Source organism: Leucoraja erinacea, chromosome 14 (genome assembly GCF_028641065.1).
Source record: "Leucoraja erinacea ecotype New England chromosome 14, Leri_hhj_1, whole genome shotgun sequence".
Lineage (NCBI taxonomy): Eukaryota > Metazoa > Chordata > Chondrichthyes > Rajiformes > Rajidae > Leucoraja > Leucoraja erinaceus.
Window position 1 is genome coordinate 38,986,086 of NC_073390.1, and position 12,071 is coordinate 38,998,156.

Sequence of the window (12,071 nt, forward strand, 5' to 3'; positions counted from 1 at the left end):
GACTTTGCTTGTGAAGAGAAAAGTCCTGAATTGCATTTCTGATGCAGGAAGATTGTTCCAGATGTTGGGGAAGTCCAGGACAAGTGGGACACAGTTTAAGGATAAAGGGGAAATCCTTTAGTACTGAGATGAGGAAAACATTTTTCACACAGATAGTGGTGAGTCTCTGGAACTCTCTGCCACAGAAGGTAGTTGAGGCCAGTTCATTGGCTATATTTAAGAGGGAGTTAGATGTGGCCCTTGTGGCTAAAGGGATCAGGGGTATGGAGAGAAGGCAGTTACAGGATACTGAGCTGGATGATCAGCCATGATCATATTGAATGGCGGTGCAGGCTCGAAGGGCCGAATGGCCTACTCCTGCACTTAATTTCTATGTTTCTATGTGTCCCTCTCCTCTCACCCCTCTCCCTCTGCCACCCCATCTCTCTCTACCACCACCCCCCCCACCCCCCCTTCCCTCTCTACCCACCACCACCCCCTTCCCTCTCTACCGCCACCCCCCTTCCCCCTACCCCTCTGTCCCTATTCACCACTCCCCCTACCCATCCCCTCCCCACTCTTCCACTTGTACCCCCCCCTTACCCCACGCCTCTCCCACCCCCCCACCCATCTCTCTTCCCCTCCCTTCCCCCTCTCTCCCCCCCCTTCCCCTCTGTCCCTCTTCCACCACTCCCCGTCCCCCTCTTCTACCACTCCCGCTACCGCTCTACCCCTCCCTCCCTCCCCACTCTTCCAATTCTCTCCCACTCTCTCCTCCTCCTCCTCCTCACCCCTCTTCCATCCCTCTCTCCCCCACCCCCTTCCCTCTCTACCCCACCCCCTCAATGCTGAGTCCTGAACAGCTTGAGTTGGCGGACCACGTCTCCCGTGGGGGCTACGGGTAGGGAACGGCTGCGTTGGGGGAGCAGACCCAACGGGTCTGCACTTGGTCTAGTCTCTCCTAATTCTGAAAGCATTACAGGTATATTGTTTTGTACTGTATATATGACATACGTTTTCAAAGTTTATGCAGTGAAATGGTTACGTTATGCTGACAATGTTTGTTTTGGGTCAGAGGTCAATTAAACTGGTCACCTGTGTGGCCTCACACATAGCATTTTTTTCATCTTAGTTTTATCTTACAACTGTGGATTTGAAAAAGCTAGAATGTTCATATCTTTAGCAGGCATTCATTATAGTTCTGTAGGTAGGAAAATAGCAATGAATAAGATTAATCTCTTACAAGAATTTTTTTATGTATTACCATATGTGATGCCATCTGGTCATGTGTGTGGCCGTTTGGTTCACTTTCCAAAGAATGGCCCATATCTATTTGCTTGTGTGGTCATAAGTCATGGTGCGTGTTTTTGTTTGGTTGTCTGGAAAATCAACATCCATTTCTTCTTTCTTTGGGATTGATGTCTAATATACAGTTTGAGAAGGCCCTAAAGCTGATAGACAATAGACAACAGACAATAGACAGTAGGTGCAGGTGTAGGCCATTTGGCCCTTCGAGCCAGCACCGCCATTCAATGTGATCATGACTGATCATCGCCAATCAGTACCCCGTTCCTGCCTTCTCCCCATATCCCCTGACTGCTATTTTTAAGAGCTCTATCTAGCTCTCTCTTGAAAGCATCCAGAGAACATGCCTCCACCGTCCTCTGAGGCAGAGAATTCCACAGACTCACCACTCTCTGTGAGAAGAAGTGTTTCCTCGTCTCCGTTCTAAATGGCTTACTCCTTATTCTTAAACTGTGGCCCCTGGTTCTGGACTCCCCCAACATCAGGAACGTGTTTCCTGCCTCTAGCGTGTCCAAACCCTTAACAATCTCATATGTTTAAATGAGAAACCCTCTCACCCTTCTAAACTCCAGAGTGTACAAACCCAGCTGCTCCATTCTCTCAGCATATGACAATCCCGCCATCCCAGGAATTAACCTTGTAAACCTACGCGGCACTCCCTCAATAGCAAGAATGTCCTTCCTCAAATTAGGGGACCAAAACTGCACACAATACTCCAGGTGTGGTCTCACTGGGGCTCTGTACAACTGCAGAAGGACCTCTTTGCTCCTATATTAGATTCCTCTTGTTATAAAGGCCATCATGCCATTCGCTTTTTTTACTGCCTGCTGTACCTGCATGCTTACATTCATAGACTGATGTACAAGGCCCCCCAGATCCCATTGTACTTCCCCTTTTTTCAACTTGACGCCATTTAGGATGTTGATAGTTTCATCCATATGACAGATACAATTTAAAAAAACTGGTAGCAATTAACTTCTTGTTGTCCTTAAAGTGTGCATTTACACCCGGTTAGGGTTGTAATATAGAGTCTTAAAATGTTCACTTGGGTTTCATTTACTGCTGGGCATATTTTGGAGCAGGGTATGCATTTTACTGCCATATCTTCACATTTACAAATTGTGAAATCCATATAGTTGAATTTTTGAAAGTTCAATTAGTCCATGGTTATAGTTTCATGGACTTCTGTCTAGGTCTCCAATACTCTAATACAAGACTTCACTTTCATGTGGATGTTTTATCTAACCCCTCTTTAGCACATAACAGATGAGATTTTCTGTTCAGAATTATACTGTCCTATAATGTAATGCTGTATTTTTTCTGATTGTTTTTGTAGCCACTGGTTCTCGTGGATTACAACCTGCTGATAGCATCATCCAAATGCAAACTTCAAGAAAGGACAAGCTTTGCAGCATGGCTGCAAATGATGCAAGAAATCATCCAGATAGGTTTCTTCAAAAGACTGGCAAGGTAAATCACGCAAACGGCCTGAAGTTACATCAATCTCATTTGTATATCAGAATTCTTGAAACGTGATATTCTCTGTTGGAAATGCATTTTTTTCTTCCACATGCATGCTTTTTCTGTGTTTATTTTGTCTTTGTGCTATGTTTTTAGTTATTTATGTATTTTTAACAAACTTTGATTTACTTCGATTTTAATCTTTGTTTTAAATTCTGAATCCCAGAGAAATTTATTGCCGGTAAAGTCGAGGGTTTCTTCACTTGTCTCCAGAGCTGTGAGGGGTGATTTGGGGCTGTGTCTTCACTGTCATTGCAGGCTCTGCCATGTTTTGTCATCTTTAGGACCACAGAATGACGATATATTAGAAGTGTTTAAACATTAGAAAGTTATGGGCAGGGTGAATGAGACAGATGAGCAACTTGCTCAGTGTTGGAACGGCATTACAATTATGTAAAATCTCAATTGAACCAAAAATATGGAACAGTCTGTTCAATTTATATTAATGGGAATACCTCATGGTAGTGTCAGGTGGTACTAGGGGCTATTATGAAAAATATGTCTTCCAACATACATCACTAAATCACATTATCCAGTCGCTGATCCATAATTTACGACAGTGATTGAGGGAAGATAGGGTTTTTGATTTTGATTTTGAACGGACATGGTACCACTGACCATCAGAGGGGACTGTGTAGAGAGGGTGGCGGATTTCCGCTTCCTGGGAATCCACATTGAGGAGGACCTGACGTGGAGCATGAACACCACTGCGCTGCTGAAAAAGGTCCAGCAGAGACTGCACTTCCTGCGGGTGCTCAGGAAGAACAACATCTCAGAGGCTGCTGCTGTCCTTTTATCGGTGCTCCATTGAGAGCATACTAACATACTGTGTATGCGTGTGGTACACCAGCTGCACAGTGGCTCAGAGGAAAGCGCTCCAGAGGGCCATTGACAACGCCCAGAGGATTGTCGGCTGCCCCCTCCTTACCTTGGAGGACCTACACAGTTCCCGCTGCACCAAAAAAACCCAGAATATAATAAAGGACATCTCCCACCCCGGACACTCCCTGTTTGAACTGTTGCCGTCAGGCAGACGGTACAGATCCACAAGGACAAGGACAAATAGACTACAAAACAGTTTTTACCCCACTGCTATAAAAGCACTAAATGTGGCCGCCAAGGAACGCAGGGGCGATACAGACTAAGGGACTGTGGTAACGGTGAAATCGACAGAAGGATGGAGGGTTGGGTGTGTATGCGTGCTTTGTCTGTGATTTTTATTTATTTGCTTATCTTTATTATTTTACCGTGGATGTTTCGTTAGCTTTAGAAATGTTTGAATGCTGCACTGACTGGCTGACATTTTAAATTTCGTTGTACATGGCCCATGTTACAATGACAATAAAGAAACTATTCTATTCTATTCTATTCTAATCTTCTAGTTCAGTTTTTCTCAAACATAGAACATAGAAAAGTACAGCACTGGTGCAGGTCCTTCAGCCCACATTGTCTGTGCTGAACACGATGCCAAGCAAGACACAAAATGCTGGAGGAACTCAGCGGAAAGGGGAGCATTTCTGAAGAGAAGGAATGGATGACGTTTCGGGTCGAGACCCTTCTTTATACCCATTCCTTCTCTCCAGAGATGCTGCCTGCCCTGCTGAGTTACTCCAGCATTTTGTGTTTACCTTCGATTCAAACCAGCATCTGCAGTTCTTTCCTGTACATGCTGCTGAGCAAAACTTGTTTCAACTGCCGGCTCGTGATCCATATCCTTCCATTCCCTGCATAATCAATGTGTCTATCTAAAAGCCTCTTAAATACTACAATGATATCTGACTCCATCCACCTGCAACCCTGATAGTGTGTTCCAGGCACCTGTCACTCTGTTCAAAAAAAAACTTGGCGTGCATAACTATCTATATATTACACAAACTCTCATCTTGTTTGTTTGTATGCGTGGGTGCGTGGATGTGATATCCCGAAAACCCGCCAAAACTTACACGATTGCGCTACAGTTTTTCGCCCACCTGACACACCATTGTCCTGGGATGAAAATGAAACGGTTCGGAATGATGTTATTTTTTTCAAGTTATTGACATTTTAAACTTTACAAATAACACTTTTCAAACCACTTTTCCACTTGCCCTGCCCGTCAGCCACGTTACAATGACGTCACAATGGGATCCCGAATCTCATTTACATAAAAAAGTCACTATTTTAAAAAAAATCAGTTTTAATCAAATTCTTCGGTTTTCATTAACAGCTAACATTGTGTTTAGTTTATTTTAAAGAAAAATCGCGATTTTTATTGTGGGGTGTGGGGCGGGGATAGGGGGATGTTTCATTTAAAAATAACAAAGTCTCCCGTGTGAGCGCAGTCCTCGCTTGCGAGATTTGAAATGACCGCGGTGCTGAGGCTGGGTCTGGGGGCAGCGGTACTGCTGCTGCGGGCACACGGGGAGGGAGAGGAGCAAGACCCAGGGTATGGACTAGGCCTTGGCCTCTCCCTCCCCTGGTTCTAGGCCACTCGGCCCGTCCCCCCTGCCAGCCCACACATCAAGTACAACTTCATCGCCGACGTGGTGGAGAAAACAGGGCCGGCGGTGGTTTACATCGAGATCCTGGGGAGGTGAGGAGAGGGTAGGGAGGGAGAGGAGGGGTGGAGTGGGGAGGTAGGGAGTGGCGGATAGTGGGAGAGGAGGGTGGGGGAGGTGAGGAGGGAGAGTGGGGAGGTGGGATAGGGGGAAGAGGAGAGGGGGAAAGAAGAGGAAGGGTGAAAAGGAGGGGAGGGAGTGCTGGGGGATGAGGAGGAATGAAGGAGGATAGGGGTAGGAAGAGGGGTGGTGAGATAATGGAGGAGGGGAGGGGGACGAGAGAGGTGGGGAGGGAGGGGGTGAGGGGGAGAAAGCAGAGGTAGGTTGGTGGAGGGTGGGGAGAAGGAGGATAATGGAGGGGGGGAATAGGGGACTGAAGAGGGAGAGTGAGATGCGTTCACATTGATCTTATATTTTACAAATAATTGCATTTTAAATGTTAAAAACGTTGCATTCGCGCTCTCACTTGCCGGCCGCCCCTGCACAGTTGGCTGTGGGATGCTGTGACCCACGTCACAACGGGGATCTCTGGCACCCCAACAGGAACCTGTCAGCTGCACCTGCGCAGTTAGGGGCTATGGGTGAGTGGTGGAATATTGCATTGGGGGCACTTGGTCTAGTCCCCTTTAAATTTTGCTTCTTTCACCTTAAAGTTGTGCCATCTAGTCTTTGACATTTCCACCCTGGAGAAAAGGCCAGCAAAGCTTGTTCAAAGACCAACCCGTAATTGCTTAGAGCCTATATGTGCTGAAATCTAGGACAATGCAGCTCACCCCCTCCATGACACACTAGTCACTGAGGAGCACCTTCAGCAACAGACTGGTTCCACCAAGATGTAGTACAGAACGCTACAGGAGATCCTTCTTCCCTTTGGCTATCAAACTGTACAATTCCTCCCCCTTCTGTCATAGGGTAGACTGACTCCCCTTCCCCCCCCCAAATCTTTTTGTTCATGAAGTCTTCTGTGGACAGTGGTCATTGACAAATCTACACCTGATTCCTGAAGAGTGTATCTGATCTGTCAGACAGGTGTTTGGGGATTTTTCTTTATTATAGAGAGAATTCTTCTGTTATCGGCTGTGGAGGTCTTCCTTGGCCTGCCAGTCCCTTTACGATTAGTAAGCTCACCAGTACTCTATTTTTAATGATGTTCCAAACAGTTGATTTTGGTAAGCCTAAGGTTTGTTTAATGTCTCTAACCAGTTTTATTCTTGTTTCTCAGTCTCATAATGGCTTCTTTGATTTTCATTGGCACACCTTTGATCCTCATGTTGATAAACAGCAATAAAAGTTTCCAAATGTGATGGAAAGATTGGAGGAAAGACAAGGTGCTGAGAGCTCTCATATACCTGCATTAAGGGGGCAATTAAACACACCTGACCAATTACAAACACCCGTGAAGCCATGTGTCCCAAAATTTATGGTGCCCTGAAATGTGAGGACTATGTATAAACACTGCTGTAATTTCTACGTGGTGAAACCAAAAATGTATTTAAAATTGCCTTTGTTAAAATCTGACAATGTACACTTTAGCCACCAGTGATTTTTTTCTATTACAAATCTCAAATTATGGAGTACAGAGGCAAATAAATAAATGATGGGTTTTTATCCCAAACATTATGGATGGCACTGTATATGCAATTGATTTATGTTCACAAGTGATCCTTTGAATGTTTAGCAGGTTTAATGAGAATTGTAGAATGTTGTTAATATTGGTATTTTCATAAATGCAGGTGGTTTACATTGTGGAGAAGAAACATTCGAGAGCTGTGACAGGATTCATCAAGCCACTAACTGATAAAAATAGTGACCTCTACAAGGAGTTCACTATCTTTTCACCAGTTGATCACAGAGTACCTAGAATCTTGGTACCAATAGAATATTGTCCAGAAGATTTCATGGCTAGGCCTGGAGATTATGGAAGCACCCTGTTTATTTGCCGCATCGTAGACTGGAGAGATGATTGCAATTTTGCAGATGGGTATGAACACTTTGTTTATAAATGTGTACCAATTTTGAATAATTAACTAATTAACATTGTTTTCTGTGACTGTGCCTAAAACATGCCGTTTAAATATTGGAATTCAAATATATTTTAGTTATTTAATGTTAAATACATCAGCATCATATTAGATTTTTAATTCTTAATGAAAATGACAATTTGAGGATCTGATAAACGGATGAAATATGTGCTACACATTTGTGCTTGTATTACATTACTTCAATTGAGGTACTTGTGTGTGGTTGGAGCAGCATACATCCAGGCAAGTGAAAGGAAGATGGACGTCATTATCTCATGCCTGCGATGCCACTGGAGGAGTTTCTCCTTGTGCATACATCTGCTTCAACAATGTGGTTCTCACCATCATAGGGAGGTCCTTGGTTAATGAAGCCATCTGTCCCCACACAGAGCAAAACCGTGACAATAAGTGAGGCATGACATGACTCTCACCTTGCCTGGGTGTGTGTGGCTGCACTACTCATGTAGCTCAATACCATTCAAGTGGAAACAACCCGCTCTAACCTTCTGCTATCAAAGCCAAGGACAGCAGATGCCACCTCCAAATTTCCTTTCAAATCATGGGCCATATTAATCTATAAATAGAGTGTAGTTCCTTCACCCTCACTGGATTAAAAGACAAATTGCCCACCTACACTGTGAAAGTCTATTGAAGGCAGCAGCTCACAACCACCTTCCAAAGGCAATTAGGAGTTGGCAATAGAGAGACCCTCCTATCTCCTCTGGTAACTCCAGATGTAGGGTAGTTAAACTGAACGCAATCAGCATATTTTGTATTAGCAATTAATATTAATTAATCCAATAATGTATTATCTATGACCTAATTAAATTGACTATTTAGTCATTAATTAGAATTTTAAATCAGTTTGGCAGCTCTTCATGCCAAATCTGTCTGTTTAGTTTATTGTCACGTGTACCGAAGTACAGTGAAAAGCTTTAGTTGCGTGCTTTCCAGTCAGCAGAAAGACAATACATGATTATAATCGATCCATTTACAACGTATATATACACGATAAGGGAATAATGTTTAGTGCAAGGTAAAGCAAGAATAGTCCGATCAAGGATAGTTCGAGGGACATCAAAGAGGTAGATAGTAGTTCAGCACTGCTCTCTGGTTGTGGTCGAATAATTCAGTTGCCCGATAACAGCTGGAAATAAACTGAATCTGGAGGTGTGTGTTTTCACATTTCTATATCTTTTGCCTGATGGCAAATCTGTTATGGGAAGAGACTTTAAAAATGACTTGGAAATACATCAAATGTGCATGTCAAAAGCTGTGCACAAACTTAGTTGCATGGGGTTTGTGTGTAAACAGGTATTTGTCCAGAAGTCTGGGACAAGCTGGTGAAATTGAACCTGAAACTGAAGGCATTCTCATCGAATATGATGTGGATTTCTCTGATTTCTCTGCTGACGTTCTGGACTGTTTACCAAAATCCTTCCCATGGACCATCCCAAATGAAGAGTTCAGACATCGTAAAGATTTACGGTAAGTCTCTGTCCAAAGTAAATTTTAACCTTGTGTGTAGTTAAAGTGTTTTGATTTATGCATTTTGTTTGCGTTTGAAGCTAGATGTTTCCTTTTGGGCATCCTTGGAAGTAGCTTATTTGGGTGAGGGACGGTATATAATGATGTAGTTCATGGAATCTTGGGGGAAATGAATGCACCTCACTGTCAGCAATAATCTAACGATGAACCCAAAATAAGAATTTCTAATACATGATATATGTTTTAATTCTTAATTTTACTGTTTATTATATGGATTAATAGTAATTTTACAGTATTGCAACTCACGTTCCTATGGAACAGTTCTTGCACAGTGAATTTGTTGATGTTGCATAGTTATTAAAGGTAATGATTTTGCTTCGTTCTTGGTCAATTGGATTCTTTTGCTGAAAGCTTGCTGGCTAAATAAAAATGACACTGGTTTACTGAGATGTTTTGTTAAACCTTAAACACATTTCTATATGTTTGTCAAATTATTACTCTGCTGCATTTTCAAAATATCTTGTTCATTAGAATACTTACCGTATTTCCCGGCGTCCAAGATGCTATTTTTTAAAGGGGGGTGGGGGGGGGAGTTCCTTTCCACAGCTTGTGGGGAATCTGGCCCGGGTCAGCATGGCCTGGGCTGCACAAAGTAGTAAACTTGGCTGGGCCGCCAGGGGTAAAGTTGCGGGGAGGGCAGGAGCGTTGAGAAGGAGGGGAGTCGGAGATCAAGCCAGCAACTCACTCATTCACTCATCACTGACGCGGCGCACTGGGCGAGGAGCCACTGCATTGTGGCCGGGGAGGGAAGTAGCTCAGGTGGCTGCGAGCGCCCGCCGGGACCGGACAGCAGAACCGGCTGCCACCTCAGTGCCTTCTGCCGGCCTACCAGCCAGCCAGTCCTTCGGCACAGGTGCAATCGGTGGAGGTGGTGAGGTGCGTCTTCAACGCAGATGCGTCGTCATTGCCGGGAAATGCGGTAATTCTGAACATTTGGATTTTGAAGAATGGTGGTGAGAGATATTGAATCAATCTTAGCTGGAATAATTAGTTAAGAAAATGGAAGAACGCATATACTCCTGCAATTGGAAAAACAATAGCAAACAGTTGGAACTTTATTTGTAGATGTACACATGAGAATGCTGGACTTGGTGACATTTGCAAGAGGAACTGTGGCACTCCCCTGGACGATCCGATCCAGTGCCACACATGCAGTTCCCACGGGCAGCCCGGTCTTGCAGCGGTAGAGCTGTTGCCTTACAGTGCCAGAGACCCGGGTTTGATCCTGACTACGGTTGCTGTCTGCATGTAGTATGTACGTTCTCCCCGTAACCTGAGTGGGTTTTCTCTGGGTGCTCTGGTTTCCTCCCACACTCCAATTTCCGATTCCCACTATTCTCCCACAGATTTGTAGGCTAATTTTCTTGGTAAAATGGTAAATTGTCCCTAGAGTGTAGGATAGTATTAATGTGCGGGGATTGCTGGTCGCGCAGACTTGGTAGGCCAAATGGCCTGTTTCCGTGCTGTATGTCTAAACTAAACTAAACTTGTTGATTCCATCTCTGTTTCTTCAAGGTTAAGTACAGTTGAACTGAAATTGCTTCAAACTAAATATTGGCAATGTTTTCACTCCCAAAAGCAGACTTCACTTCCAGATGTTTTCAAACACTGGTGTCAGTCATTTTTAAATAAGGATGCACCACTTCATGACCCAAAGTTGCTCATTTCCACTTCCAAAATGACACCCAAACTGGTTACTCTCTCAGCTCCTCTGCTCATTAACACTTCCCATTTGACTGAGGTCTCACAGGACACTGCCGGATGCCCATCCTCGATCTATGCTCTGACAACCAGAGGTCTTCCAAAGCTCTGCTGCATTGGAGCCGCACCCATTCCTGTTCACCAATCTTCCCTTTGCTTGATTATTTCCCACATACACAGTGCTAGAATTTAAAAATAATAATTTACATTGCAAACCTACTCATGACTTTGCCCCCTACCCCAACTAACCTCCAGGCGTCCAACATTGCACTCTATCCGTCCACTCCAATTCCAGGCTTGAGCATTCCTTATAATTTTGCCAATGGCAACCATGTTTCAGCTGCCAAGGCCTTATACATTGTCTCTGTAATTCTCTCTGTGTCTCTTCCTCTCTTTCTGCCTTTGACATGCTTTTCTAAACTTGCCTCTGACAGAATCTCTGGTCATAGGTGTTAATAATAATGGAAGCGGCTTGAAATCAGATTCTGTGTGATAATGGATGTGGAGTGGATTCTGGGGCTCTTTTTTTCTTTCAAATCAGTAACTTGTCATTACTATCCAACAAAATCCGATATAACTTTCATTGGAAAGTTAACAGTTTCTGTAAGACAATGTAAAGTTTGCCATTTTCTTCACAGGAAGGAATGCATCTTCACCATTGATCCAGTAACTGCAAGAGATTTGGATGATGCACTGTCTTGCCACGAGCTCCCTGATGGTATGCTCCTTTTGTTACTTGTATCTTTTTGAAATTATGTTATAAAATATTGCTGCTTTATATTTTTTTAAATTAAACATTATATAAAGTTATAAAACAGGAAGAGGACGCATTTTTAAACTGCCCCTTGTGTCGGCCGTTATAACACTAACCTCAGCAACTATGATCTTCCCTGGACTCTGCCTTTTGTTGCGTTGCAGACTTTGGCTCTCCACAATTTTACATAAACTATCTTTTAGCAGTCATTGTTATCTCAGAAGTCTCTGAATGTGTAAATGCAGCCAAAACGGGGAAAAATCAGATGTGATTAATCACAAATATGAAATTTAAGATGCAAGAAAGGATTGCAGGTCAGTCGCCATCTGCAAGCCCAGACACATTAAGGGTGTGTCCTATCAAAGTCACCATGAGTCTGATATTGTTCCAGATCATGACTGATTTTTCTCTTTCCTGAGTCTCATGCTGTAAATAAATGTACTTTGGTAATTTAGCTCACGGCTGACTATATATGATGGAAAATATTACATTTGTCACAGGCAAATTAAAAAAAAACTTTTATTTCCATGCTGTCAAACGATGAGTGGTCCAGCCACGATGATTATTGCTATTACAACAAGTTAGTTGATTTCCTGCAAGATTGCCAACAGTGAGTCAGAGGATAAAATTTGTCACTAACATGAAGCTGATATCCTCTTGGAGTTATTGATGTTGTTGACAACTTGTTCTCTGTCCTGCCTAGTA

The 12,071-nt window shown here is 43.5% G+C and overlaps 1 protein-coding gene across 1 annotated transcript in view; it reads left to right on the forward strand.

Annotated features, from left to right (window-relative positions):
* Positions 1–12,071, forward strand: part of dis3l2 (DIS3 like 3'-5' exoribonuclease 2) — a 178,458-nt gene that overhangs the window by 68,207 nt on the left and 98,180 nt on the right. Inside the window, exons 7-10 of the mRNA XM_055646207.1 lie at positions 2,621–2,754; positions 7,076–7,323; positions 8,678–8,851; positions 11,251–11,330. Coding sequence (XP_055502182.1) covers positions 2,621–2,754; positions 7,076–7,323; positions 8,678–8,851; positions 11,251–11,330 — 636 coding nt within the window. The remainder of the gene's footprint in view (positions 1–2,620; positions 2,755–7,075; positions 7,324–8,677; positions 8,852–11,250; positions 11,331–12,071) is intronic.